General features: G+C 39.5%; 3 protein-coding genes across 5 annotated transcripts in view; 1 reads left to right on the forward strand and 2 right to left on the reverse strand.

Moving 5' to 3' along the window:
- Positions 1-13,728, reverse strand: part of fgf12a (fibroblast growth factor 12a) — a 30,357-nt gene extending 16,629 nt beyond the window's left edge. The window contains exons 1-3 of one of the 3 annotated variants that reach the window (XM_072441434.1): positions 8,459-9,576; positions 7,358-7,405; positions 4,497-4,607 (exon numbers count right to left, since the gene is read on the reverse strand). In XM_072441434.1, coding sequence (XP_072297535.1) covers positions 4,497-4,607; positions 7,358-7,405; positions 8,459-8,654 — 355 coding nt within the window. In that variant the 5' untranslated portion in view covers positions 8,655-9,576. Of the gene's footprint in view, positions 1-4,496; positions 4,608-7,357; positions 7,406-8,458; positions 9,577-13,270 lie in introns of those variants that run through there. The other 2 variants (XM_072441437.1, XM_072441435.1) reach the window with 2 other exon arrangements.
- Positions 13,729-22,025: 8,297 nt separating this feature from the next.
- Positions 22,026-25,127, forward strand: LOC140356475 (presenilin-associated rhomboid-like protein A, mitochondrial). Its single transcript, XM_072441438.1, has 10 exons — positions 22,026-22,152; positions 22,414-22,582; positions 22,659-22,757; positions 22,842-22,974; positions 23,053-23,148; positions 23,230-23,379; positions 23,461-23,531; positions 23,613-23,714; positions 24,539-24,636; positions 24,891-25,127. The coding sequence occupies exons 1-10, from the start codon at positions 22,070-22,072 to the stop codon at positions 25,027-25,029; spliced, it is 1,140 nt and encodes a 379-aa protein (XP_072297539.1). The 5' UTR covers positions 22,026-22,069; the 3' UTR covers positions 25,030-25,127.
- Positions 25,128-25,642: 515 nt separating this feature from the next.
- Positions 25,643-27,791, reverse strand: extl2 (exostosin-like glycosyltransferase 2). Its single transcript, XM_072441439.1, has 5 exons — positions 27,646-27,791; positions 26,955-27,397; positions 26,409-26,479; positions 26,215-26,330; positions 25,643-26,135 (listed from the first exon to the last, which is right to left on the reverse strand). Exons 1-5 carry the CDS (start codon positions 27,648-27,650, stop codon positions 25,736-25,738), a joined length of 1,035 nt encoding a protein of 344 aa, XP_072297540.1. The 5' UTR covers positions 27,651-27,791; the 3' UTR covers positions 25,643-25,735.
- Between the last annotated feature and the right edge of the window lie 84 nt (positions 27,792-27,875).

Below are 27,875 nucleotides of genomic sequence, written 5' to 3' on the forward strand. Positions count from 1 at the left end.
ATTTCATTCAATAAATATCGACACGCTCTTTCCGCTTGCCCATGACTGAAAGCTGCCCCTGGGCCACTGTTGCAGGTGATACATGGCTAATGCTAACAGTACAGCCTATACTGTATATATATCATGGCTCAAGTTCACAAATGGCTCTTATTATCTCTCAATAACGTGTCCTTACTCTGAAGCTGCATAAGTCAAACACATTAAACTAAAAGGTCTGTAGGGCAACAGTTTACTTGTGTTTTCTCTGAATGTCAATAACTCAATGTATTTTCAACTTCACCATTGTTGTAATGTATTTTCTATATCGATTTGTAGGCGTAATAATATCACTATAATATTATAAATAAGTAAACATAATAATAAGGCTTCAGTAACTCAGTTTAAATATGGAGCATGATCTCAAGTTCTCAAATATGTTATTATTCTCCTCAGTACAACTTTAAAGTTAAATATTGGTGTTACAAAATACGCTGCATTCTGAATATTTAAACATTGTTTTATTATTTTACTACTCAAAGTTTAGGCCCTAAAAGTCATAGATATGAATCCATTGGCTTTTAAACATTACTCCAAGTTCTTGCACTATTAGTTGCTCCCTCACTGACCCGCGTCTCATTTGCCTTTCATGGTTTCTGCTTCCAGTGTCTCTGAGGCACTGTCCAAAATCCTGTCACGTCTCGCCTAAAATCAAATAAATTCAAGCTTTTTGCTGCGGTCATACATACTGAAACCATCTCTAAAAGCATTACCATAAGAGCCCTGCTTAGAGAAGGGACACAATAGATAGCACTATGCTATGTTGTTATAATTACAATCTGCTGTTTCCCCAAATGTTGTTTGCTTGCCAAATAATTACACCGGTGACAGGAAATGTCAAGAGATGCTCAGCTCTACTAAATGTGCCGCTTTTCTATTTCCACATGTACAAGTTGAAGAACACTGTAAGTAGATGCTGTTAGCGCACCTGAGAACTGCTCCACGGGCCATTCCTCCACCCTAATAACCCCAGTCCTATCTTTCTCAGCTCGGGCAGGAGATTTCTAGGGATCTTCCATTAAAACAGAGATAAACAAGGTGGCAAGCAGCTACTGTGCAGGCTAATTCAGCTGGTAAGCAATGCCAGATCTCGTCAAATCTCAAAGCACGGTTGGGCCTAGTTAGCCAGGTGCAATAGTGGGGCAGCATGGCTCAAGTGCAAACTGTTGGTGTGTTCTTGGTTGAGACCTTCAGTGTTGAAGTGCTGATGTATGAATGAGGGAGTACTAGTCAGAGTGAATGCGGGATAATGGATGGAAAAGAGCCCATGGCTACAATCCGGCGTGTTTACAGTATGTAGTATGTTCATTAACAAGCACGGTCCCCACCAAATAGACAAATAATTAGGTGTTGTTTTTTTAATAGAAAATCATCAATCAATGCATAGAAATCTCCTTTTTTGTTTTTGCAGCGGATGGCACCTCTCCAAAAACCATCCAGACACAAAAACGGCATTTTTATTGTACTGTGAGTTTTTGTTACTGTGCGTCAACAGACAAATTGGAGGCAGATAGGCTTTGATGGAAGGTTTTGCTTGAACACCTCTGCTTTTTCACGTAGACAGGTAATTACTGCAAGCAATTAGTTGTTAATCATTGCGTTCCTGTTCAAATCAGAACAAAGAACGGAATGGTTTGAGTGACTGAATGACTTTAATGTCAAGGTATACTTCCTTATACCCATGCAGTTATTGGCTTCTGCATTTGACCCATCCTTCCAGGCAGCTGGACAACCTGTCAGGAACAGTACCTGTGAACCCACCACACGATCTGGAGCAGGACTAACTTGGACATTATAGCCTACTGTGCATTTTGTTGTCTTTTCATGGATTGTCACAAGCTCAATCACAAACCGTGTGGAAATTAAGAACACATACACTTTATGTAAAAACAAAGGCTTAATCTAATAATTAAGATTTATTATTATTATTTTCTTTCTATGTCTGTGGACCCATATATTAGTGCAAAACAAGACTAAATAAGTGCTAACCGAAATTGAGCAGCGGCACAGGCCATTCACTTGTGCTGTACCATAGAAGAAATGGCAGTATTCCATCAGCTGCTGTTCTGCGGATGCTGCAGGTCAGAGAGTGACATAGTCCAAGAGAGGGTGTAATCTATTATTCCAATAATACGGCTGGACAATCGATAGCTGCTGCAAGACCTGAATATCAAACTTCCTCTATTGGATTGTAGCCCTGCATCACACCTGTACTATGACTCCTATTGTTTCCTTTTCTGTTTTATCAGAGGGGGAATTCTTCATAATAACTACACTTGGTCCCACCTCAGTAAAGCGTGGACAAAGACTTAATTCATAGTGAACAAATAGTTTATTAAGAATTATTCAGGCTTAATAATCACTTAACTAATACTCTAAACCTAAATCCTAACCCATTAAGTAGTTACAAAGCCTGAATCATGCTGTATAAAACATTTGTTCATGCTTTGGTAAGGCAAATTAAAGTGTAGTTATTATAAAGAGGTACCCCGAGGTGTTGTTCTGTCTCACTTTCTCTTAAATTCCTCTCTCGGCACTACCTCGCACTTTGGATGTCTCCACTCGGACAGTTTCTGTGCTAGAGGCATGGAAAGAATAATTCATCTGGTACAAACGGAGACGCTGGTATTTTTAGTTTTCTGTGGCTGAATAATTCACTGTATTCCTCCATCTCTGGACCAGTGGGACTGCTTAACAAGAGGATTACATAGAGGTGGGGAAACCCTCACATGCAGCACAAAAGCTGCACCAGCCAAATGATATACTGTATAGCTGTAGTGAGGGAGCATTATGCGGGCTTTTCCATCCCTCTTACATAAGCTCCTAATGAATACTTCCTCGTGTAACTTAAATGATACAGGGGAAGACCAGAGGACTTCTATGGACCAGTTCAACAAGTTGCTGAATGTCTCTCCTACTCTTCACCCCTTTACAATTCTTAAATCCCAATTTACATGAGTTGAGACTATGCTACAGTTGTTACACATTTATGTCTGTATTGACCTATTTTGTCCTTTTTTATTATTTTCTCTTTTTCAATGTGGCAATATTGATAAAATTAATAACTCCATATTTGTTTGGCTTATCTAGATAATGATATTCAGACGATATCATAGCAATCCAACAGAAATGTGTTTAAACTTGTCTTTAAACATATTAGTTCAGGTTTAATATCAGAAAATTCTGAAATGTCTTCTTTTAATCAGCTCCTTTTTGTAGTAGTTCTTACTATAAACTGTATACTTGATATTCAAACGTTTGCCTCAAAACAACATTCACAATATTTGTACAGTGTTATGTAGAACTTTGGAAGTTATCATTATAAGAACATGTATATATTATTATTATTTATCAGAATTTGCTCCTTTGTTTTCTAGAGAGAGTGTATGAGAGACAGAGGCTTTAGGCGACATGACCCAAGGGACTATTTATCCACCTCTGGTCCACTATAGAATGTCGATGGCTGGACAGTGAAATATTGCAAAGAAGTGGCTCAAACAGGCATCATTGTGACAGGGCACCCATCAGGAATTAAAACTACTGCAGTTACAGTAACCGATAGCTTTTCCAGGAAGTGGGTTGTGTAGAAAATATCCCACAATCAAAACAGTGTGGTACTCATAATCATGCTGCATACACAGATGGGTTTAGAGGTCTGAGATCAGATTCATTCATCATGACTTGCTAATAACACAATACAGTTGTACCTTGTACTATATTTATGTTGTAGACTGTAAATAAAAAAGGTTACATTTATATATAGCGCTTTTCTACCGTCAAGGCTCTCAAAGCGCTTTACATCAGGGAACCAGACAGTACCAAATATCAGGATAAGGGCTATGTTTAATCTAATCATATGCTTCATCATAGAAACTAGAGATGATCATTATTTACATATGTAGTATAATAATGTTGTATTGGTATAATCTCTCATTCGTAATAGTGGTCCACGGTTGAATTTTTTTCAAAAGGTAATCATCTGGACACTGTTTGAAAAAGATTTTATCATGTGCTTCATCTGTGGTGCAGTGGTTTAAGACGTTGCACATGTGTGGTTGCTACCGCATGGTGTCAAAGGTCGTGGGTCGATTCCAGCCCTCAACCACTTTCAAACTGTCTATACCCTCTCTCTCTCCATTTCACACTACAACTGTCTAGTCAAATAAAGCCTTCAAACAAACAAAAAATATGGTTAACAATCAGTTTACAGTAAAACAGATCATATTTAAGAATGTGTTTGTTTAAAATGTTTTCCTTTGATTCCATAAATACACATTTTCTCGGGGCTCCAACCTATTCACAAGTGGGACGGTACTGTTGGAGAGACTTGGAGCATACAAAGGTCAGTGGTTATTCAGTAAGAATCATATGATGATGCAGTGGCTATAAACGAAACAATAGATCATATGACTAAGTGGTAGGTCGCTATTTAATATTGTGGCTAATGTAAGCACACTCACTGCTGTCGGTGTTCTCGTCCTTGCTGCCGTCGATGGTTCCATCCGGCTGCATCTGCAGGTAAAAGCCCTGCTGGCTGAATAGTCGTGTCACGATGCCTTTCAGCTGTGGCTCTGAAACACACCCCGACACCACAGCCCCCAACCAGACAAGAGAGTCAGCACAGAACTTCCACTGACAAAACATCATGTAAATCATATGGTCATGGAGACTGAAAAGTATTACCAGAACATCATACAACCATACTTTCTCAGACCCAGTTTGACTCCAAAAGTTATGAATATGATTACATCTCAAAAGAAACAGGTGTCAATAAGGTTTATAAAATAATTTACTTATAAAGTGGAAATACATAGATTACTTACCATGATATACAAATAATGTATTTAATCTGGGAAACTTGGACTCAAAGGTAATTAATCAAGTAAATACAGGAATAAAAGATGAAAGGGCTTTAAAAAATGACATTATTTCAGATTTATAGGCAAATTATTTCAACCTATGGATAGCAGTCTATTAACACATACATAGTACTATTTCTATAACATAGTGTAAAATTACACCAAAAAAAATCAAAAATGATCACAACATGATACTAAATAATACTTATCTACTAGTGGTGACAGTTTTATTGCATAATGTGCTCTCTGTGTCATCATTTGGTATGAAGCAACAATAGTATTAGAGTAGAATGTTGTATTTACGTCCACAAATGTAAATACCTGGCTAATGAGCACAACGAAAGAGAGATTCTGTTCAGACCATGAAGTGACCTCTAACTTGGAAGAGGACACATCTGGCCCTTGACTAAATTCTGCTGTATGTGCTCCTCACTTCAGGGGGCAGGTGAAAACTGGGATTAGCTCAGGGAAATAAAAGGCCAAAACTAAAACATGCAACAGTGAAAGTGTGAAACACCCTTTACCTATCCTAGTGCTATGGATAGCACCTGGTACCATTTTAAATTCAATTAGTGGCATTAGCCATGAAGAGATATAGACTTTCTAGGTCACAAGAACAACTGGTAATTCACACATTCACTCATAACTTCTCATCGAGGTTTCTACATTTTCCCATTGGGTTTTTGTATCTTTTTTGTATGTGCTCCTATTTGTTTGACCAATAACTGTTTCATTGTTTGATTTTGAAACTTTCTGCTGGTAAATTGACAATTTTGTTCAGCGAGGCAATTCTGCTATTGTGATTTTTGGATTAACAAAAATAAATGTAATCGAATTTAACTCGCTTGAGACTATCCCAGCCATAGTGCCTGAGGAGGGAACACTTGGGATAACATGTTCATACATTGTGTTCCTAAAAGAGTTCAGATATATACAAAAGAACTAATCCTGATAAATAGCCTAATCCTTAACTCTTAATCCTGAACATAAACCCAATGGGTCCTGAAACCTTCCACCAGTGCTGGTACATTTATTAGGATGTGAAATAGATTTGACTCAAGGTCACGCCAAGAATTAGATGCTGTTGTTCACAAGACAACTCGAAAATACTATTGCTTTCGGCTGACTATTTCCTGGTGTGGAAAGTGTGGTGTAGTAAGTCACACTTACTAGTTAACATTAGTGGAGAGGATCCAAGTCTGGTGGAAGCTGTGACCCATTGTTACATTCTCTTCAGCACCATGACCATCAATCCCCCACTCACCTACCCCAGTGGTGGGGCAATCAATTGTTGGGACGGGCCTTTTCATCATCCATCACAGGACAGGAGGCGTGGTGGTGCAGAGGACGTGCATGTGCAACCATGTGTGCTTACGTGTTAGTAAAAGCACATGGGAGCGTATGCACTGTAGTAAATCATGGGGATAACTACACATCCATAAATTAGGGGCCCAACATGGGGCAGAGCAGTGACTGACGGCTCATCAGTTCCAATCATTTAGCAGACAGAGTGTGTGTGTGTGTGTGTGTGTACCTGAGACAGAACAAAGTCACATCACAGAGCTATGTTCCCAATGGCTTCCAGAGAGAAACTAATTTAAAAGTTCAGAGCAGAATTGAATGTTTTTAAATTTGGTGAAAACATCTTCATGGTACATTCTATGAAATTGATTTGGAGAAGTCAGTTTAGAACAGCCAACCGTTTTTCCTTAGTGGAAGCTATGAGATCTGGTGGTACAGTGGAGTGCAGTGGAGCCACTATCAGGTACTGCAGGTTTGAAATAATGTGCCGGCTTCTGAAGGATTACCTTCCTTATGATTTGTTGAGCAACACCACATTTAGTTTTGACATGGTCATTTGTTATTTAACAATATGGTTAAAAAAGAAAAATGTATTCAAATCTCAGACATTTTACTTCATACCAATACAGAAGGAAGGACAAGAACACACACACGACAAATGGCACCATGATGGTGGAAGGGTGAATGATCAACACTTTGTATTGCCAAACACATTATAACCACAGACATCCAAACACAACGACTTAAACAGTACTTCACAGTACCACATATTTAGACAAATAAAAATAAGCAGGAGGGTCAAGACTGGTCCAACACTGACTGACTGACTGACAATGGACGGAATGAGAGAGCCAAAAGCAACTCAAGGGACACAAGTGTTTGAGAAAGGAGTTTTCAAGTAAACATAAATGAAAACATACTTAAGATGACACTGGACAAAAAACACAGATTAAAACCAATCAATTGATAGGAGGGGGTTTGTTTGGGACAGGTGTCAAAAGCCCATGATCACACCCACCCCTTTCCTAAGCCCTCCCATCCTTCCATAGGCCGGGGGTGTCGACATGGGCGCGAGATGGAGGTGGAGACGAGAAGGGATAAAAAATAAAGCGAGAAAAAAAAGCACATAATCACACACGGATGGAGGCTGAGCTACTGACCTAGCCTGCAGCCCTTATGGGACACCTGTGGAGGTTTGGAGGGTGCATCTTACGAAGGGGGGAGGGACAGAAGGAAAAACAACAGGCAGAATTCAGAAAGAAGTTGTCATGCAATAGCTTATTTGCATACAAACAAAGCATTGAGGATAAAAAGGTTATAAGCTGGTATAATATTAAGATGTGAAGAATATTTAACTGACTTGAGTATTTATCCTATAGCTTCAGATTCTCACTTTTATTCATCTCCCTTGCTTTTGGCTGCAAGCATCACCCGCCTGATGTCAGCATATGGGTTTGAAAAATTCTGTCTGGTTTTCTTGGCTGTCTCTGTAGTCGTCTCCAAAATGTCTGTCCGTCTGTGTGCCACAGATACACACATTAGAATAAAACGAGCTATTTAAAAGGTAAAGGCTAGGAAAACTGTCAATAGAATAACTAAGTAACTGCGTATTGGGCACAGGAACTCATTCTATTGTCATTCTGTCATTCATTCTACTGTCATTCAGTGTGATAGCAGCACTTAATGACTGGAGCTTTACTCCCTTCACTGCAGTAAAATCCCCCTCTGCAATAAACATTTACCTTTAAAAACATTTAATCTCAAAAGAGCCTTGGTGCACTGCGGTGCCACTAATCTCCCCTCACTGGTCCAATCTACATTAATATTGAATTAGGCATTTGAAAGCGGTGTGTGGACATTCAATTGGACGTGAGAGCAACAATTACTGTAAGTGTGGCTATACGTGTAAAAGAACAGGAGACCAAGAGATTACATGCCATGTGTGTTGCCTTGCTATGAGCCATGTCCTGCGCAGGGGCATTTAGACAACAGGGAGGACCTAAAACAGGTGTGCTTTGCGCGTAACGGAGGACAATCGCTCTAGTACGGGAGACTTTGACTGCAGTATAAAACGCCTGTGCTGTGCTCCACAGAGAGAGGAGGAGGAGGAGGAGGAGGAGGAGGAGGAGGAGGAGGAGGAGGAGGAGGATAAAGAGGTGGATTGGGGGAGAGGGTGTGGAGGGATGGGGGAGACCGCTCTGTCCCCTCATCCAGGACGCACACATTACAGGAAGGGGGAAAACGCTCACACAAGGACTGACCTGGACGCCTCCGGACTGGTCGCTTCTTGCCACTGCAGAAACGCACTTTGCTAAAGACCCCCAAGAAATGTCTCTCACACAAAGATCGGGGGTCTTTGCTGGGGCTAGGGCGCCGTTTGGAAGTAGACACCCGGTCACTGTTGGACTCCCTCGCCTGGCGTTTCTGGCGAATCAGGGAGCTGGCGATTGCAGCCATCTCCCCGATTGATGAAAAAACTAGAGTTTATGTGATATGGGACGTAGTGTAGATAATAAATGCAATAAAAATGCAAAGTCCATGAAGTGAAGCCTTTTTACCCAAACGTCATCCTGCTTCGTTTAGAAAATCCTCCAAGTCCAATGCATTGCTCTATTTCAGGAGCAGCGGAGTTGACAGTCAGCGCAAGCTGGCTCAGTTATGATAGAGGAATAAATCTATTTACATGCAATAGGCCTCCGGTCCACGGGATCTTGCATGAAAATGACATGCAACAGTGTTAATAAGTTGCTGCAGCTGCGCGTCATTGAAGTGCTTCAGGTATTCCAGGTGAACGCGGCTGGCAATGCGAGTCTGCTTCAGAGGAAGTTTTTTCTTCTCTTTAATGATTTACTCCATTAGCCCCCAGTGCAGTGCTTGTCCCAGACCTCTCTTCGAGGCTGGCATCTGCCGTCTACACTGAAAATGCAGCTGGAAAAGAGAATGAGCAGCGATAGGATACTCTGCAAGGATGCTGCGGAGATGAGATTTAAGACCCAGGAAAGCGTCCGTAACGCAACAATTAGTTGTAGCGGAACGCGACGAGACTGTGCTCCGTTCTATTCCTCGTGACAATGCTTATGAAGTAGCCCCATTGACGTTGTTCCCATGCGCAATCCAAACCGAGCCGAAGCTGCTGTTCCATTGCCGACTGTGAACAAAGTGAATCGGTCCAGCTCTCCCCCGGAGCAGCCCCCCCTCCCCTCTTTCCTCTGTCTATCTCTGAACGCAATCATACGTGATTGAGGTTCGTATTAGGAATCCTCACAGGCTTCTCATGACCCAAGATAAGCACTCACGGGCTGGATATTTATGTGCCATGGAGGAGAGAAAATAAAAGAGGTAGCCTTTATGTAAAGGAAGGGAGGGGGCGCGTGTACGTGGGGAAGGGGTGGTCTCACTCTCTCGTTGAATTACATTTAGTGCCGACCATTTTATCAGAGCTGTCCCGTAGGCAGAATGCACGAAAAAGCAATGTTAATCAAGCTCAGTCTGAAGTATGTACAACGGGCTGCAACACAGACCCCAACAATGACAAGAGTCTATTTGAAATTAGTAAAACTGGGACTTGCAACAGGTTTGTCATGCAGTGAAACACGCCACAGACATGGTCTTGCTGTGTGTGATATCAGGGGTTTATGGAGACAAATGACAACAGCTTATGGAGACGCAGCCAGCACACACATGGCACAAAGGAACACTAACGTTCACGGAATGGGTGGGCTACCATTACCTTTATAGTGCCTAAGCCTGACTTCTACTTGAAAGGAGTCATAAATCTTAGCTTTTAGTGACAATATAAATTTCCACTTGCTTTGCCAAACTGTGTTTCTAAATTTATTTTCCAGACAAAGGAGTAACAGAGAACATATCTTTGGGTGTGTCTCATATTGCCTTAGTTTGTATTGAAATTTGTACAGGGACAACACATATTAATGAACATTAAACATGTGCATATGTAAAGAGTATCGCCAACATGGCTGATTTCCATCTTCAGTTCCTTGGCAGGTTAATGTGAAATGTGAAAGTAATGTAAAATGAACATCAAAAGTGCAGAAATAGAATTCATTTTTTTAAAACAACAAACCTGTTGCAGCTTTTTGGTAATGGTGTTATCAGGCAATTATGCTCAATATCCTAACTTTGCATATTTTTCAAACTAATATTTTATATTATCTTGTTTTACTGTCTTGCAATACCAGAATTACCAGGAAAAATGTAAAATAGAATAATGAGAATGGGTTCCATCTCAATTGACTTTATTTGCATTTACGGCATAATTCAAAGCTGGCCTAATACCGTTGTTGCTGTATATATTGCAGAGTTGAGATATGTCATTGGAAATCATTATGTGGCTGTTTATGCATCAGGAAAAGCCCACATCTCACACAGCGGGGGGAAAGAACACGTGAAATTCTCAACAGCTCTTCCCACTGATGAAACGGCATGAAACATTTACAGGCTTTTTCTAGGACCGTCTTTGACACCCGCTCCTCCGAACCTAAGGGAGAGACAGATACAGGGAGATGTGTGGTTCCACCGCTGCTGTCAATGAGCTGCTGCCACGATAATAGTAATTTAAGTTAATAACCTTAACCATATACATGAGTACCAGAAGCAAGTACAGCGTCACACTGAAATTCACATCCTCTTTGTTGAGGCAATTGCAACTACCATGCAAGAATAAAATGCAATACAGTCAGTAATAATAATAGGCTAGAGACTTGCACCACTACTCAGACGCAAAACAATACGTCTTTGTCTAGAAAAGAAAAAGTATTCTGAAATGAGAATGGGTTTCTCCTTCATACAAAAACAATTGATGGCACATCATTTCAAAACAGTATGGAACAGTAATTAGCTGCTTACTCATAAAAGTCTATATATTTGCTCGACTGAATGATCTCTACCTATAATAAACAGTAGAACTTATGGTATTGTGAAGTTCTCTTTGTTTCGTTTGACTGCTACAATATGCACTGGCTGTGGATAACAGTGTTGCCGCACAGAGTAGATGGCAGCACAACAAATACGTCTGAATACTAGGAGCTATGAATCAAAGTCGATGCTTTCCCCAGAGTCCATTTCTTTGTTAGTCTAAGCTATATTCTCCACTACGACAACGACAGCTGGGGCATTTATTGTGGACGTGCCGCCATCTGCTGGAACCAAAGGAGAATAGCACATCCACAAACAAAGAGCAGTATCTTATCTGAAGTTTTCTCTCTGCAATGTCCTTGAAGGAACTCAACCCAGACATGCTTGGTGTTTTTTTCTGTCACCAAATATATTGGTTTATCACTGGTGAAAACAACATATATTTTGTCTCATAGTAAATAAACTGATAGAGGACAACATTAATATATTTTATATTCTAGCTGAGCCATTTGGTTGACAATACTCTTACTCACAACAATAAAGAAAAAAAAAACAGCAAAATGACTATAGACATGAGTTATTCTGTTCATTTATGTTGAGTAAATAAATAGCTAGCCCAGAACCACCTGTCACCTACATACAGTGTAGGAAAACTATTGTCTAAACTACTAGGTCAAGGGATGAAGACAGGTTGAAGGTAAACACAAAAAGAGAAAAGAGGCTTTTGGTGTTAGGCAGCAAGATAATAATATACTTTAGAACTTTACCAGTAACTAACAAAACATACGACAAATACAACTAGCACAGACATTTCACATATTCCATACTTGATTCAGGGTTGATGTCACAGGAGCCTACTAGAGAGTTTGGTGGAATGGCTGGTGTACATGGTCCTATTCATTATCACATTCAATCACACATTTTAGAATCACCAACTCACCTGTAATTAACCTGTCTTTCGGCAGAAAACCATATCCCAGCCATCTCATAAAATATATTGTAAATACAGTAAACTCATAACTGAAATAAGTAAGTGCAGGGACATAAACAACTCAGACAGTTTAACCACTTCTTATCAAACTGGCAAACTACTGAGACCACATTACTCACAGGTGACACCAGAATGGCTAAGCTTTCAAACTGCAGACACACGCTCCTCAAATTTTTCCCCAAAAGCTAAATCTGAGCGTAAACAAGCAGCCATGATACTGCCTGTTTAGCTGACTCAGGTTGAGGTAAAGTGGTTCGTGTAACGGTGATCAGCAGAGAGGCAGGACTTGGACCAGGGATGCTTCATAACACCAGCTCCCAGTGTGCATGCTGCTTTTGGTCCAACCACCTCAAAGGAATCAACTGTGCTTAATGGGGTTGCTAATTGTCTCTGGCCTGAATATGAGAAGTGCTACTCCAGTTGAAACTGACTGATAGCATAAATCTAAAGCATAGTACAAGCCTTTGTAGACGTTAGGCTTTATTTTGACCAAACATCAGCAATGCAGTGAAATGCTGAGACATGACTATAGAGGACATGGCTGTAGGCGTCTTGCCAAAGACTGCTCATTGTGTACAGTGTGCATAAGCTGTGTGTCATTGAGAGTCAATGCCATGTGGCCTATGTAACAAATTGCATTGTGGGAAGATATCTCTTAAGTGACAGAATAGGCAACTTCAACATTACATTTTTTTAAAAACATAATGCGTTGATTTCAGCTAATTCTACAATGTATGTTCATGCCTGTAGTAAAGTAGAGAGCGGTTTACCCAGATCAACCACAATGTGAGCTCTGGGCCTTTCCATAATGGGAAAAGTTTGGAAGTAGCGGCTACTGCTATGGCACTGTCCATGGTGCTGATTTGTTTGGGGCCCTCACTCCTTCACTTACACAAAGCCTTAACTTTAATCACATGTATTCTTCAAATAATTGACACTGCATGTTGCATTGGATCAGCACATACATACATTTGAATGGAATTCAAAGTATGTTTCGTGCAGTTATCATTACAATACTAAAAAGATCTAGCATCGTCGAGTACAAGCTTTGGACTGCACAACCAAACTCAGGACAGCTGCACAAGGAGACCGCTGCAGACTTGAGAGATGTTCCCCACACACTCCTTTTGGCAAAGGAATTACTCTATTATCATGTATCCCAAGCACACAACACCACGGTGGCTACGGTGTAGGCTGTACGTCTCACCGTCGGGAACAGTGGTCGACTTCGATCGTTGTCCACAGAAACACTGCAGCATATGCGCTCCTTTCTGAAGGAATGGCCTCAGAATCCTCATTGATTTGGGTTGATGAGAGCCTTTCCTCAATCCAAACAATCGGACACGGCGCTATCACAAAAACACGGTGGTAGCAGCGGGGTCAGACACAGCATAGCGTGTAGCATAGCCCCTCAAAACGCCGGAAGGGCACAGTCTGCGGGACAAATTACGCTAAAACGGGGCATCTTAAGTGTCTCCCCCGCTTCGCTCGTGTTCTAAACACAGTCCTATTTCTCTCGTCGGTCATCCGCTCACACTCCTCTTCTTCCGCCACAGTAACGGCAACGCAAGGACGTTACAATGTGCTCTTAATTGTACATCTCCTACGTGTCTCCGCGTCTTTAGCAGCACCAAACGTAATAGCAGGGAAAAGAAGGCGAGAGAGGAGGAGTGAGATTGTGTCAGAGGGAGGGAGTATGCATGCACGCCAAAGTTAAACTGCAGGGGTAAGTGTCAGGCAGGCCGGCCACGAGTCACTGTTGAGGTGAGGTAATGCGGAGCTGACACTTCAGGTGATGAAAAGCAGACAGATGTGGAACAAAGCCTCGAGTTGTATGGGTTTAGTTGTTTAGCTGGAGCAATAAATGCACAAGACTGTATGACAATGGCAACACAGGACTGATATGACAACTGTGGAAGGCTGTGTGTGGAGATGTGATGTTACTATTGCATTAAAAACGTTAACAAAGTCCTTAAAAAGAGTACAAAAAGTGGTTTGTGTCCACCATCACACTGAGAAACTATGAAGACAAAACTTAAAAAGAGTCACTTCAACTTAAAGTGCATGGCATTTGCTTATCTATCCGAATGATCTCAAATACTGTCGAGAAGTTTTGACATCAAATCTGCATGCAAGACTTGTTTTTTCCATAGTATGCCCTTTTGCCGGTTCACCACTTTTCTTTCCTGCACCACTTTTGGCACACACTGACCACTGCAAACTTGGAACAGCCTCTACAACAGCTGCAGACTGGAAGAGAGAACTGGTGCTGGAAGCGGTGACCCACAAGGAGAAAAAACGTGTGTTGCATCCTGGACAAAATCTTAGCTAATGCAATTTTGCCATTTTAAAGTTGCCCTGATTAAAGATCCCTCTGATTAAAATGGATTTATTGTGGAAATTAAAATTACACACTTCGGTTCTATTGCAGCATTTAATAACTGGGATGGAAACTATTGCTTTAGTTTTTTATTTCCAGTGTAACTTAACGGCTAGACCAGAGCACCATTCCTCAACTTCACCCAAAAATAGGTGAAAAAGTGCTCCAAAAGTGCCGTTTAATGAATATCAGTGATGAAAACAACACATGAGGGAGGGATGGAAGAATGGACCATCACAAAAACTAATTATTTTTGATGGCATACATATCTTAAAAAGATATGTATGAGTTGATAATAATAATAAGTTGATAATAAGTTGATAATAAAGCTTAAAAAAAAAAGAAAACCCAAAGTGCAGTTATTGTTGGCAACTCAAGGGGGAGTCATAACCCAAAGAGTTGAAAATGCATGAAGCAATCTGGTAACATGTGTGGGTGTTTAACAATAATCCATTTCTTTTGAGAGTTGTTAATAAATTATCAAATATCCAATCGGCCCGTACATGGCTTATATTGCCCTTTCAACAAGAGATCGGGGATGAGTATTCTACTAAATCCAAACAGAGTGATTGCCTACATACTACAATAAATCACTGCCTACACATTTACAGCACTAGACACTAGAGCTAAATGAGTTTGCAATTATTTAAGTGAGTCTTCTGACAAATATATTCAGTCTCAATTATATTCAAAGGACAAACATTATGGCGTTTAAGATTATTGTATTGAAATTGTAAGGCTGTTTATTCCATACATTTTTCAGTGCTCCAAAAATAATTATATCTAAAACAAAAAACAAAGCATGTGGCAAAACATATGTTAGGGAACAAACATGGTCAGAGCATAGAAGTAGACTCATAACTGCATGTGTCATTAATTAAAAAGCATGGCAGTTTAAACTGGTACCGACTAATCAATCATGGACATCAATCTTCTTTTCTTTTTTTTAATTTCTAATGGTGTTAAATGTATAATTAGCATACATATTAATAATTAATCCATATTTTTTGAGCCTTTAATAATAATGTTATTATTCTACTATTGCTTCAAATAATATAAGTCATGTTGTTGTTTCAATAACAGGTGAAGATGTTGCCTTCTGAAGTAGGACATTCTAGTCATACTTGAAGCAGCCATGATAAGAATGAATCAGTGGCAGCCAAGTAAATGTTAAAAAATATTAGGGGAAAAAACCCAGGAAAGTAATAATGTAAAAAAGTACTGTATTAAGTAATTTATTTTAGAAGTCTGTACATTACTTACCGTTATACGTTTTACTTTTACATTTAAGAGCAGGTATCAAGAGCTACATTTTTTTAACTGGACTGAAAAGAAATAAAACAATTTATTATATTCATGGTGACATCCTGTGTAAAGGCTTTGAGTTTAAGTTTTGGCTTTGAGCAAACAAAAAAATACATTCAAAAATCCAAATAGACAATTCTTAATCAATTTCACTATTCTATAATTATCAAAAACCTGTGTGAAAAACGTTTACTTTTTACCCTAAAAGTAACATTTAAGTGTGCACTTCAATACTTTTAGTTAAGTAGATTGTGCATGTGATATTTTAAAATTTGCTTGAGTAAAGTTTTCATCCTGTATCTGTATTTGAAAATTGAGTACTGCTTCGCCGTCTGGTTAAAAGTATTATCCTACACTGACTTTGACTAAGGGCTACTACTGACCAAATTACTGCAAGTCAAGAAAAATCTGCAGGTGCATAGATTATAATGCAAGCATTAAATCCAGTTTTCCACTCGACAAAATTCCTCTGCTCAGTATCAGCTCCACATTCATACACTCGTCCTGTCTGCACACACTCACTTCTGTCTGTGATGACACAGTACAAAGATCCCAGACAAGTGGTCTCTCATTACACCTCATAATGTGTGTCAACAGGGAGGTCAAAGAGCTCACCTTGAGCTTCACATACCACTGTTAGTACAGAGCTTGCAGTCACGGTGCTGAGTCAGATAATAACTGATCAACTTTGAATAAATTCATATTTTCATTATTACAACCTTGGTTTTGACTGGACCTTTATATGAGGTCACAAACTTGAGGGTCAGGCCATATAAGTGCTGACTGTATTGAGAACAGATTTGTGTGAATCTTGTGTGTTTAATTATTAGTTTATTTTTATTGAGTCCAAACATACCAATGCAAAGTTAGACTGAAGGGAGGAGCCATTCTCATTAACACCCACAGTATAAAAGGCCACAAAGGTCACGTTACAAATAAGATGAACGTGTGTAATTCTTTACTTAGATTTAAAGAGCAATTGTCACAGTCCTCTCTCAATCGTTACTTGAGTCAATTAAACTTGAGTCAATTAATATGTTTACATTATTAAGGTCAAACACGCAATACTTATATTTAAAGGCTTAAAATGGTAACTTAATGTGAATCTAGGCATAATATATTGTGCACACAAGCATTTTTGATTCTGCCTGCTTTAGCCACACAACACTTATGTCATTTAGTTTGATGGAATATGACAGGAAAAAAGAAAAAAAAAGACACAAAGGCACCGTGGACAGAAGGCCAGTTCAACCTTACATGCCAGACCTACAAATGTGGACTCAAAAATAATGATGTAACAATATGTAATCAACTTGAACCTGAATCAGTGTCCTGCTGGCGTTTTCGTTTTTATTTCATTCAACATTGGCTCTAATTCATCTTTTGAAAGTGTTCTCCTCCTGGACAAAGGCAAGCAAGGCACCATGTCCCTTAAAGCTGTCAGTGCAGGTAAAGTTATTTTTATGCAGCGTCGTTCACTTTAGAGTGGCTTGCTCATGCATCACCGCGCCCACATCTGCATTTCTGGCTTGAACAAGCTCCGTTACAGGCTCAGTTAAACAGCTTTGTCAACAACAACAACAACAACAACAACAACAGTCCTGCTGCTTATCGTTCAGACCACGCCGTCACCGTCACCGTCACCGCCGCTTGCCGCTGCTCAGGGGAAAAGCTGCACCGAGAAAAAGTGGAGAGGCAGCAGTTCTAGTCCAAATCAGCTGACTGAGCCCGGGGTAAAATGAAAGCTCGCAAGCCCCTTCAGCACTTATTAACGCGACACCGGGACACACAGCTTGCTATAACGGCACGAGTCACCATGTCACCGCACGCGTGGATGTTTTAATTGCACCGAACTGGACTTTATGGCGATTCATTCACTCCGATGCGGAAAAAAAATAGAAGCTCCAACGCCGGGATGCTGCAGCAGCCCGTACAGTATGGATCTGTGGTGGGTTAATAACGGGAATCTGTAACTTAAAACGTATAGCTTTATACCGCATGTGACGATCCTTTTTGCTGTGCAGCCCCCCATTCACAGGCTAAATAATGCAAAGTTTTCAACACATGTATTGCACGCAAACGACAACCTCCATCTGATCAAAACGCATCGCAGAAGTAATCATGCACAAACACGTGGAAGTTATCTTACCGGCGTTTTTGTCCATGTCCCCTTTGCGCTGCATGAGTGCGCCGTGTTCCCGCGTTTCCTCTATCCAGCCGGGGAACAGGCACCGATGGAGATAAGTTTTTGGTAGGACTCTGAGCTGGAAGATAAGCTTGTTGTGCCTGCGCCGCTGTGTGTGGTAGGTTTTCTGACGAAGGTGGAGAAGTGAGTTCAGGTAAAGCGGGACGTGGAGGGAGGAGGGGTGAGGCACATGCAGAGGCTACACTGTTTTATTTCATCACAAGCTGTTCTTACATTGTTGTCCTGTAGCAAAGAAACTTAATACTTGCCTGGCTTTTTATGCTGAAACAGTAGATCTTGCCACATTTATAAGCTGCTTGGTTCAAATGCTGCACACGCCTGTATAGGTAAAGTTCTTATCACGGGCCTATAGTTAAACAAAGGTTTATTATTTGACATTGTGACATAATGACAATATCATTATCCAACAGTATCTGTTTGTCTGCTTTTGTCTGCATTTTAAAATGGATGTACATCATTTTTTTTTTTATCACAGCATTGAAATAAAGCAGACCTTGTAAAAAAAATCACTACAAACAAAAGTTATCACATCTTTTGTACTCATATTGAGTGATTTTTTTTCTTCACGATTCAATTTTATTTAGGCTTTTTAAATTATACACCTTGTTTTATACAATAATTTCCTGCGCTACACTTTTAATTATTGGCAATTAGCACAAAAAAAGTGAAATGTCCTCAAGTCTCCAAAACACATGCTCTGAGGATTGACTATAGACCTCTCGATTAAAAGACTGAAGCATATAATTGACTATTAGATGTAACTAATTCGTAATCTTGATTAAAATGGGATTAATTGCACAGCTTTATGTCAATGTTTTCTCTTAACTGACAACTCTAACTCGCCTGCTGACCACCTACATCGGTTCTCTGTTTACTAAAAGGGTGATATTTTTACTGACAGACATCAATATTTAATTAATGTCTCTTGGATCTGGAATATCTTGAATCCAAGAGGTTTATTACTTACTCTGTGGTGAGATTCTCTGTCAAATCATTGTATGTTTGCTGAACAAAAGTGTTTCATACACACTTCCAAAGTGGACATGGTAAAGACAGAAAATCACACACAAACAGCATCTGCCCTGAAAACAGTGAACCGGTGACGCTGGTATTATGTCTCTGATCCATTGATCAGTGTCTTGAAAAAGCTCTCAGTCAGCAGTCCAATGGGACACTATGATATCAGCTTGAGTTTCCTTTTGTGGTATAAAAAGACTGCTTCTGGAAAATAAGCTTTCTATTTGGGGAAGAAATAGACATGTTAATATTATATAATATAACAGTATACTGGTTACCATTCATCCATAAACAATACAAATTAATTTAAAGAGAATATGTGAACAGGTAAATTCAAATAGAACTCATACTGCAAATTTAGTTTAGTTGTAAGGTGGAATTTAGATTTGACCCTATTTTACAATATTTATCTTGATTCGAATGCACCGATGTTGGCATTTCTCTAGACAACAGAGTGCACATGGGTACTCAAAGAACCAAAAATGTATTAAAGGAAAGTTACAATTATAAGTAAATGTCTAAGGCATTAGTTCCCAACCTTTTTCACCCAGTAACCTCTAGTTTGCATGTGGATATGTTGACGACCCCAACATCCTTCTCTTACCTGAGATCCATCCATCCATCCATCCATCCATCTTCTGCCGCTTTATCCGGGGCCGGGTCGCGGGGGCAGCAGTCTGAGCAGGGACTCCCAGACTTCCTTCTCCCCAGACACTTCCTCTAACTCCTCCGGGGGGATCCCGAGGCGTTCCCAGGCCAGCCGAGAGACATAGTCTCTCCAGCGTGTCCTGGGTCTTCCCCGGGGCCTCTTCCCGATGGGACATGCCTGAAACACCTCCCGAGGGAGGCGCCCAGGAGGCATCCGGAACAGATGCCCGAGCCACCTCAGCTGGCTCCTCTCGACGTGGAGGAGCAGCGGCTCTACTCCGAGCTCCCCCCGTGTGGCCGAGCTCCTCACCTTATCTCTAAGGGAGCGCCCAGCCACCCGGCGGAGGAAACTCATTTCGACCGCTTGTATCCGCGATCTTGTTCTTTCGGTCACTACCCAAAGCTCATGACCATAGGTGAGGGTAGGAACGTAGACCGACCGGTAAATAGAGAGCTTTGCCTTTCGGCTCAGCTCCCTCTTTACCACAACGGTCCGATGCAGCGACTGCATCACTGCAGCCGCTGCACCGATCCGCCTGTCGATCTCACGCTCCATCCTTCCCTCACACCTGAGATGCTACTGTTAATTAAGATGTAACAGAACAGTATTGATTATAAAATACTTTAAAGAAGCAATTAACATGCCAGCCCATCATTAAAATTCACATATTCTGTTTGAACCTCTTTTCTAAAAACTCTTGGAGACCCGCTGAGAATCTTTGGAGACCCAAATTTGGGTCCCGACCCTAAGTTTGGGAATGACTGGTCAAAGGGGATCACACTCTATGGCCCTCTGAACCATCACGGAGCTGTACTAATCGTTTTCACGCCAATATTAAGATAATCCTTTATTGTCCACACATGGGGAAATTTAATTGCTCAACACTAGGCTACAGAAAAAAACAAAAAACAAGCTGATCTCGTATCTTATCAAGCATGGTCAGACATAAGTCAGAGTATTCTAATGATGCTTTCTATTACATGATAAGGCCTTGGTTGCAGACACAGGCAAATCCTGACTGCTGTGTCTGCTAACAGCGAATCGATGAAGAGGAACTGAAACTGGAAACCTCTGCTGAACAAACGATCCTACATTCAAACAATATGGTCACATGAGTATGAAATAAATATGCAATGATTTTTTCATTATGATTTGCACCAGGAGTTATCGTCTTGTTCCCCAAAAGCTCTTCCCTGTATCCCGCCCTCCCTTTACTTTGCTTCGCTGTCCTCCTCTGCCCCAGACCTGGACCCAGGATATCATCTAACTTGGCAGTGTGTCCTTGGGTCTATACAGTGGCAAAGGCATATTGCTGTCCTTTCTTTATTGCATCACCTCCCTCTTCTTTTATTTTGGAGTTTATAACAGCATGTGTGTCTATGATTAATTACTTTCTCTCCCATTTCTATTCACACTGTGCCTGTATTGAGTTTGAGTTGAGTAGGGGTTTTTCAGAGCATGTTACAAAGAGGAGGACTCTATACAAGACACTGCAGTGCAGCCCTCACCTTTTCACTCCTGGCACTAGCTTGGGAGAACTGTGAGGCATTTGTCAAGATGCCAATAGTTGCACCCAAAATCATCAATATTTACTGAATTTGCTGGCAACTAAATTCTCCCGAAGTTGATGCATAAATGTAAAAAAGACTACTAATACTGCTGTAAAACCTGCCTTTTAATACAACTGCAATGACATGTTCAAGAATAGCTTTATTATCCTAATGAAGGACATTGTTGATCAAAAGAATTAACAAAATATGATATAGCTTATAGCTGTGCAATTTACCAAATCTAAATTTCATATTTTTATTTTTCTCATTCAACTTTCACGTGCTTTCACCATGTTGTTTTTTCAGTTGTATTTTTTATTGATTTGTGAAGGATTGAGTGGCTTTACATTAAAAGTGCTTAATAAAAGTAAAAGTGTTTTCACCCACCCCTGCTCTGCACGTGTGATTATTCAAAACAATCAGACAGTGGGTCAAATACATCCATGGTCATGCATAAAGGGTTAAAAAATGTGGCCATTTTTCAACAAAACTACAAAGTGAGACGTCACCATGAGGGGGCGGGGCCTCTCAGTTCTGCTGCGTTCATCTGGAAATCAAAGGACTTTAAAGATAAAAGATAAATGTTATTACCAATTAATCCGTTATAAAATATTGATCTATGTAGGCCAATGTTGTGGTATAACAAAAAAATGCCTGAAAAAAGAATTGAAAAAAACTGAGAAAAGATATTTACTGTTAAACCTTGAACTCCTAGTACATTTAGATAATCTTATCCCTAATTTTAGAACGGTGCTGTTTGTTTGTTTGTTTGTTTGTTTGTTTGTTTGTTTGTTTTTGTTGCCAACACCGATATTGTGAACTTTAAGAGATCAAGAGCCGAGACGGAAGCTGGAATCCGTTTCCCGGATCTGGCAACCCACTCGCCTCAAAAAACAAACATGGCGTGGAGAGGATTCATAGTAAGAAAACTGACCAAAACTGAGTTCATTAGGTCGGGAAACACTACGTGGTCTCGTTATAGGTGAGGAATACATGATATTATAAAATATAACGTATAATACTGGACATAGAACTCTCGGGTCATGTTTGTTACACCATCGTGAGCTGCAATGTTGTTAGCTAACTGTCATTGTGAGCCATAACCATAGTCAGACAAGCCAGTTACAGAACATTTTTCTTATGTCACTTGTTACAGATATTGTGTTTAAGTTATACCATAAGAGGTTATTGTATTTATCTTGTTTTTCCCTCTATAAACTTTATATGTTATTATTTTTAACAGCCTTAACCCTTACCAGCAGCAAGTGAGATGTTTTCGTCGAGAGGCAAAAACCAAGAAAAGCAATAATGAACAAGAAATGAAAGTCTTGCCAAGTGAAAACAAGACACCGACACCTCCTCCAAAAATCTCACGTCCATCACTCTTCAAACCTCTTCTTTTCACATTAGGGGTAGGTGCTGGCGACAACATTCTTAGTGATGAAACGTAGTAAAAGCTTGAAGATGTTGTCCCTAATTTCATATCAGTTTACAGGATGCTCCTTTGCTGCCGCCGCCGTCCTTCAGTACGAAAGCCTGAGGTCCAAGGTCAAGGCGGCAAAAGAGGAGTCAGATGACCTCTCGAAGGTAAAACATGGCTCTTGCATAAGTTGTTTGTAATAGCGTTACAGTGATATTCAGGTTGCATTCACTTCAAATACATCACTGCAGGGCTCACATGATATGACATACTGGCATAACTGGTGGAATCAGTTGACAGCGTTTCAGAAGCAACTTATCCTTCTGATGTCGACGGTGGATGACTTGTGGAGTAGTTTAACAGAAGGACAAAGGATTGTAACGGGTAATTTTAGACATCATTTTTACATTTATACTTTCCTTGTATTTTATAAGAGGATACTACTCATTTGTGATATTTCAGGCATTATTGCAGTAAATGTTGTTGTCCTGTGCTGCTGGAGGATTCCTTCAATGCAAAGAAACATGATTAAATACTTTACTGCAAACCCAGTTTCAAGTGAGTAAACAGAACTGAATTCAAAGCAATGTACATGTAAGCATTATTGGAGCTTTTTTTTCCATTTATTTATTTAATCAGAAACACAGTGCCTTCCAATGGTCTTGTCCACATTTAGCCACTACTCTATTATCCACATGATGGCCAACATGTATGTTCTGTGGACGTTTTCTTCGGGGCTGGTCTCTCTCCTGGGGAAGGAGCAGTTCTTAGCCTTTTACCTCTCAGCAGGTGAGTCCGCTTCACATCAGTACCTTCATTGTCCACTATGCATTAATAAGATGTAATATGCTGGATTTTGTACACTTGCAGGTGTTCTCGCCAGTATGGTTAGCTACATGTGCAAATCGGCCACCAGGCGTTTCCATCCATCACTTGGCGCAGTATGTTTATTCACTCATTTAGTTTTGTAATTTGTTTATGTGTACATTTATTTACTTACCTATTTACCTTCTCGTCCATAGTCCGGTGCTGTTATGGCTGTGTTGGCAGCCGTCTGTACAACGGTGCCAGAAGCCAAACTGGGCATCATATTCCTTCCCATGGTCACTCTCAGTGCAGGACATGTAAGAGAAACTTTAGCATTACACGTAGGGCTTGGCAATATGGAAAATATAATAATCAAGATAATTTGTTCTCATATTTATTGATCTCAATCTTTCGATTATATTTTATTTGGTCTTTCCAAAAAAAAAGGCCTCTTTAGTAATTGTATTGAATTGTTCCAAAAACCTCCTATGGACAGTTTGAAATGAACATTTTTGCTTTAACACTTGAAACAATGCATCTGGTTCGTCCAATGTAATTGCTATGCCCATATTCATATACATAAATAATAATAATAATAATTTATTGAACATAAACGATACAGACTTTTAATCTATGCCATTTAACACAATTAATATTCAAATGTCTTCATCCAAAATATGAACTCTGCTCCAAGCAACACTTTTGACTGTGGACCTCTCTATTTAAAAAAAACCTCCCAAATAATTGACGATTTCACACGATGGGATCTCGATCTGTCGATCTTTCAATTAATTCCCCAGCCTTAATTACACTACATGTGCTTCCAACTTTCACTAATTTAGTAAATTATATATATTCAATATCAATGGTGCAGACTTCCACTGCATGTAACACATGTTTACTTTTAATTATGATATGGCAAATGATGAAGGGTAAAAATTATATTGTGCCGAGCAATTGAGAAAAGCAATAGATTTCATATTCTGAATGAGACTTTTGTTGAATCAGATTAAATCTGTGCACGCCCAAAAGAACCCATTATGTGTGTACAAATGTCTAGGTAAAGTATTTTACTGTTTGTTTGAAAGCTTGATAGTGTTTCAAGTTGATCATTAAATGTGGACTCTTTATTTGACCACAGGTGCTGAAAGCACTTGTTGCTTTTGATACAGCTGGACTGTTCCTGGGCTGGCGGTTGTTTGACCATGCTGCTCACCTCGGAGGTGCCCTTTTTGGAGTGTGAGTTTTGCAATGTAACATTTTAATAATAATGCCGTTTAATTTAGCATTTTCTTGGGGTGTTACTTGCAGACCAGTAAAGAAAAAAACAACCAAATGATAAAGAATGAAAAGCTAAACAAAGTCCCCTTGTCCATGTGATGTTAATATGTCACTTTTTAAAACTTTATAGTGTAAACTTTAGTACACAGCACCTCTCCCTAGACAAATTACAGTTTTGTACATTTTAAACATACTGTTTTTTTCCATTCTAGGTGGTATATAGCAGATGGTCACAGGCTTATTTGGAGGAGAAGGGAGCCCTTTGTGAAGCTCTGGCACAGCTTACGATCTAAAGCCACCAATGATCCCAGGCCTGGGGCTCGTCCTGGGACAAACAGGGGTGAACGTTAAGAATGACGAGGTGGGAGCCCCTCTTCAGTGGATGCAAGGACACTATTTTCAATGTTACAAATTAATGTAATAAGTTAATAAATGCTATATTAGCACCATCTGCTGTTATATTTAATTATTTACTAAAAATACTTTATGCACAGACTGGTTATTTTTACCTTTTTCTTACAATATATTTAAGAGTGTAGTATTATTAGAGACATTTGTGCAGGGATAATTAATGATACCCTATCCCTTTAATATACACAAAATAATAATCTTTTACTTGTTCTAATCAGGGGAGTGTATTCTGAAGATTTTCACATTGAGTTGCATATAAATATTTTATAGCATAAAACCAGAGGAAAATTGCACATGCACTTAATATAAGTGCATTATACTACCAAAGGTCCAATTCAGCATGAAATGGGGGTGAGAAGGGAGGACATGCAGCAAATTGTCAGAACTGGGATTCAAACTCAAATACTTATTTTCAGTACATGTATTCAGTCAACACTGAAATTTAAGGTATTAAGTATTTTATTAGGTTGATAATACACTTATAAGAATAACTCAATAGGACAATAGGCCACAGACACCAGGGCAGAACATGACATGCCTGCTACTGTTAAAAAACAGTCACACATTTGGGGGGGGAAATATCATCAATTGGTGATTTTAAGCTAAAACAACTCAAACAATTTCGGATCTTAAAGTGATGTCACATTCAGCCTTTACTTTTATGGTTTGCGTAGCTGGGAAAACCAAACTGGGAAACCATCAAGTTGGAAAAGCAGAGTGGCATGACACCATAAATCTGAGCGAGCCTATTCAGACAGTAAGACCTCTGAAGTAGGTGTTCTGGACGATGCCACATTCCCTGATACCCGCTGCTGGCATCCTTTTCAAGATTGCGCATGTCGACTGGTTTGACAAAGACCCCAGATGGTCTGTTGTAACTAGTTTCACTGAGCTTTTTTAAATACAGAGACACGACAAAATTAATTACAATGTCATCACAGTTTTGGGTTTCATCCACCAATGCAAGCACCGCCTTATCCTGTTCTTGGAAGAGCTGCAGAAATCGACGGTGGAAGAATCCTGCACCAATTAATACCATGGAGTACCTGCGTTAGAAACAAGTTAGACCGGTTGCAACAATAAATAATAATATTGTGAGGATGATGTCAAAAAGAGCGCGCTTACTGGTCACCTCCGGAAATTTCTGGATTCTGTAACTCAAAACTCCCATAACTGTAGATTCCTTTGTCTGTGAGGACGTGCTTCCGAGGGACAAACCCAACAATTTGGTCTGGAAATTGCTGTGAATCATAAATAATTAAAATATACACAAGCATGTATTTAATGCAAAAGGGGTATATTGTATCTTTAGCCAATACCTTCCAGACAGAAAAGGCAAAACTGACATCTGGAACACTGACCAAGGTATCATCATCCAACATCAATACAGCTGAAACAGAAAACTTTATTCAAGTGCATTTTACGGTGGATACATACAGAACACCTATCTGTACTTTCTTCTCTACTACATTTTTTAACTGAACTGAAAAGTAGAAAGTACTTTGTATGTTGTTTGAGAAGCTATTTTTAGTATGTTCACGGTGACTTGTCCAAAAGCCTCAGATTTGAGCAAACAAAAGTATACATGACATTCCCTAGAAACATAAATAAATTGATATGCTACTGTTGACAATAAAAAAAAAAAAATTAATATAAAACGTAATGGTTTTCAAAATATATATATATATATATATATATATATATATATATATATATATATATATATATATATATATATATATATATATATATATATATATATATATATATATATATATATATATATATATATATATATATATATATATATATATATATATATATATATATATATATATATATATATATATAAAAAAAACACTAACCGTCAGTGTCAATCTCTTGAAATGGTTGTAGTCTGTTACGCATTAGATTAACATTTTGTTGTTTGAAAACTATAGGAATGGGATGAGGTCCCAAGGAGTCCCATAACTTCTGCGGTGCAGGTTCTCCAACGTTGTTCCACACTATAATAATTTTCTGCAAATGAGGCATGGCTTGGTAATGGTTCAGGAGTTTGAGCAGAACATCTGTGCGGTTGTAGGTTTGCATAATGATAGTAAACCTGGATTCTTCCTCTGTGCTGTATTGCTTGTGATATTGTGTGGGTTCTGGGTGTTGTCGACGTAGAAGTCTAACAAAATCTGCTCCTTGGTGTTCCTCAGCAGAAGGCATCAGCACCATCAAGACCACCCCAATCAGCAGCAGAACCAGTAGGATAGGCCACACCAGGTAACCTCTCCTGGGGATAATCCAGCATCTTGGGAGCCTAAATTACACATTTAACACTTAACACTTAAACATTTAATTATGCTTGCAAAAGAATTTGTTGACTGGGTTGTACATGGCTGAATGTTGTAGTAAGCAATCTTTCAAACTTATGAATAGTGAACACAGTGAACAGAGTAAACACATCATTTTGCAACCAGTTATGTATTGGCAATTTCTGTATTGCACAAAGTAAAGATTCATACAGCAACATTGCAACAAGGCTAAACCATTTAACGTGTTACTCACCTCATGACTGGTTGGAAGAGGCTAACTTGTTATTTTGTCCCAGAAAGATGAAGCAGAACAGGCTTCCGGACACATGACAAAACTGATGAAACTTTAAAATGGTTCACGCTACTGTCGTTGGATCAAAGTTGTCACGTTTTTGTGGAGCTAAGCAGTTTTCTGGCATTTTCCATGGATGCGTTGGTATTGTTCCTTGTCTTAGAAGGAGCAAATGCATGGAATGACCTAAG

This window comes from Eucyclogobius newberryi, unplaced genomic scaffold, assembly GCF_026437365.1.
Source record: "Eucyclogobius newberryi isolate DKJ021-1_F unplaced genomic scaffold, fEucNew1.0.hap1 SCAF_12, whole genome shotgun sequence".
NCBI classification, from domain to species: Eukaryota; Metazoa; Chordata; class Actinopteri; order Gobiiformes; family Gobiidae; genus Eucyclogobius; species Eucyclogobius newberryi.

Excerpts from the sequence above, each read along its gene's own strand:
- LOC140356475 (XM_072441438.1), top strand. The coding sequence starts at position 22,070 with ATGGCGTGGAGAGGATTCATAGTAAGAAAACTGACCAAAACTGAGTTC. Across the intron at positions 23,149-23,229 it reads TACTGCAAACCCAGTTTCAA|AAACACAGTGCCTTCCAATG; the intron begins GTGAGTAAACAG and ends TTATTTAATCAG. Across the intron at positions 23,532-23,612 it reads TCCATCCATCACTTGGCGCA|TCCGGTGCTGTTATGGCTGT; the intron begins GTATGTTTATTC and ends TCTCGTCCATAG.
- extl2 (XM_072441439.1), bottom strand. Across the intron at positions 26,480-26,954 it reads TCAAGAGATTGACACTGACG|CTGTATTGATGTTGGATGAT; the intron begins GTTAGTGTTTTT and ends TTTCTGTTTCAG. Across the intron at positions 26,136-26,214 it reads GAAATTTCCGGAGGTGACCA|GTACTCCATGGTATTAATTG; the intron begins GTAAGCGCGCTC and ends TTTCTAACGCAG.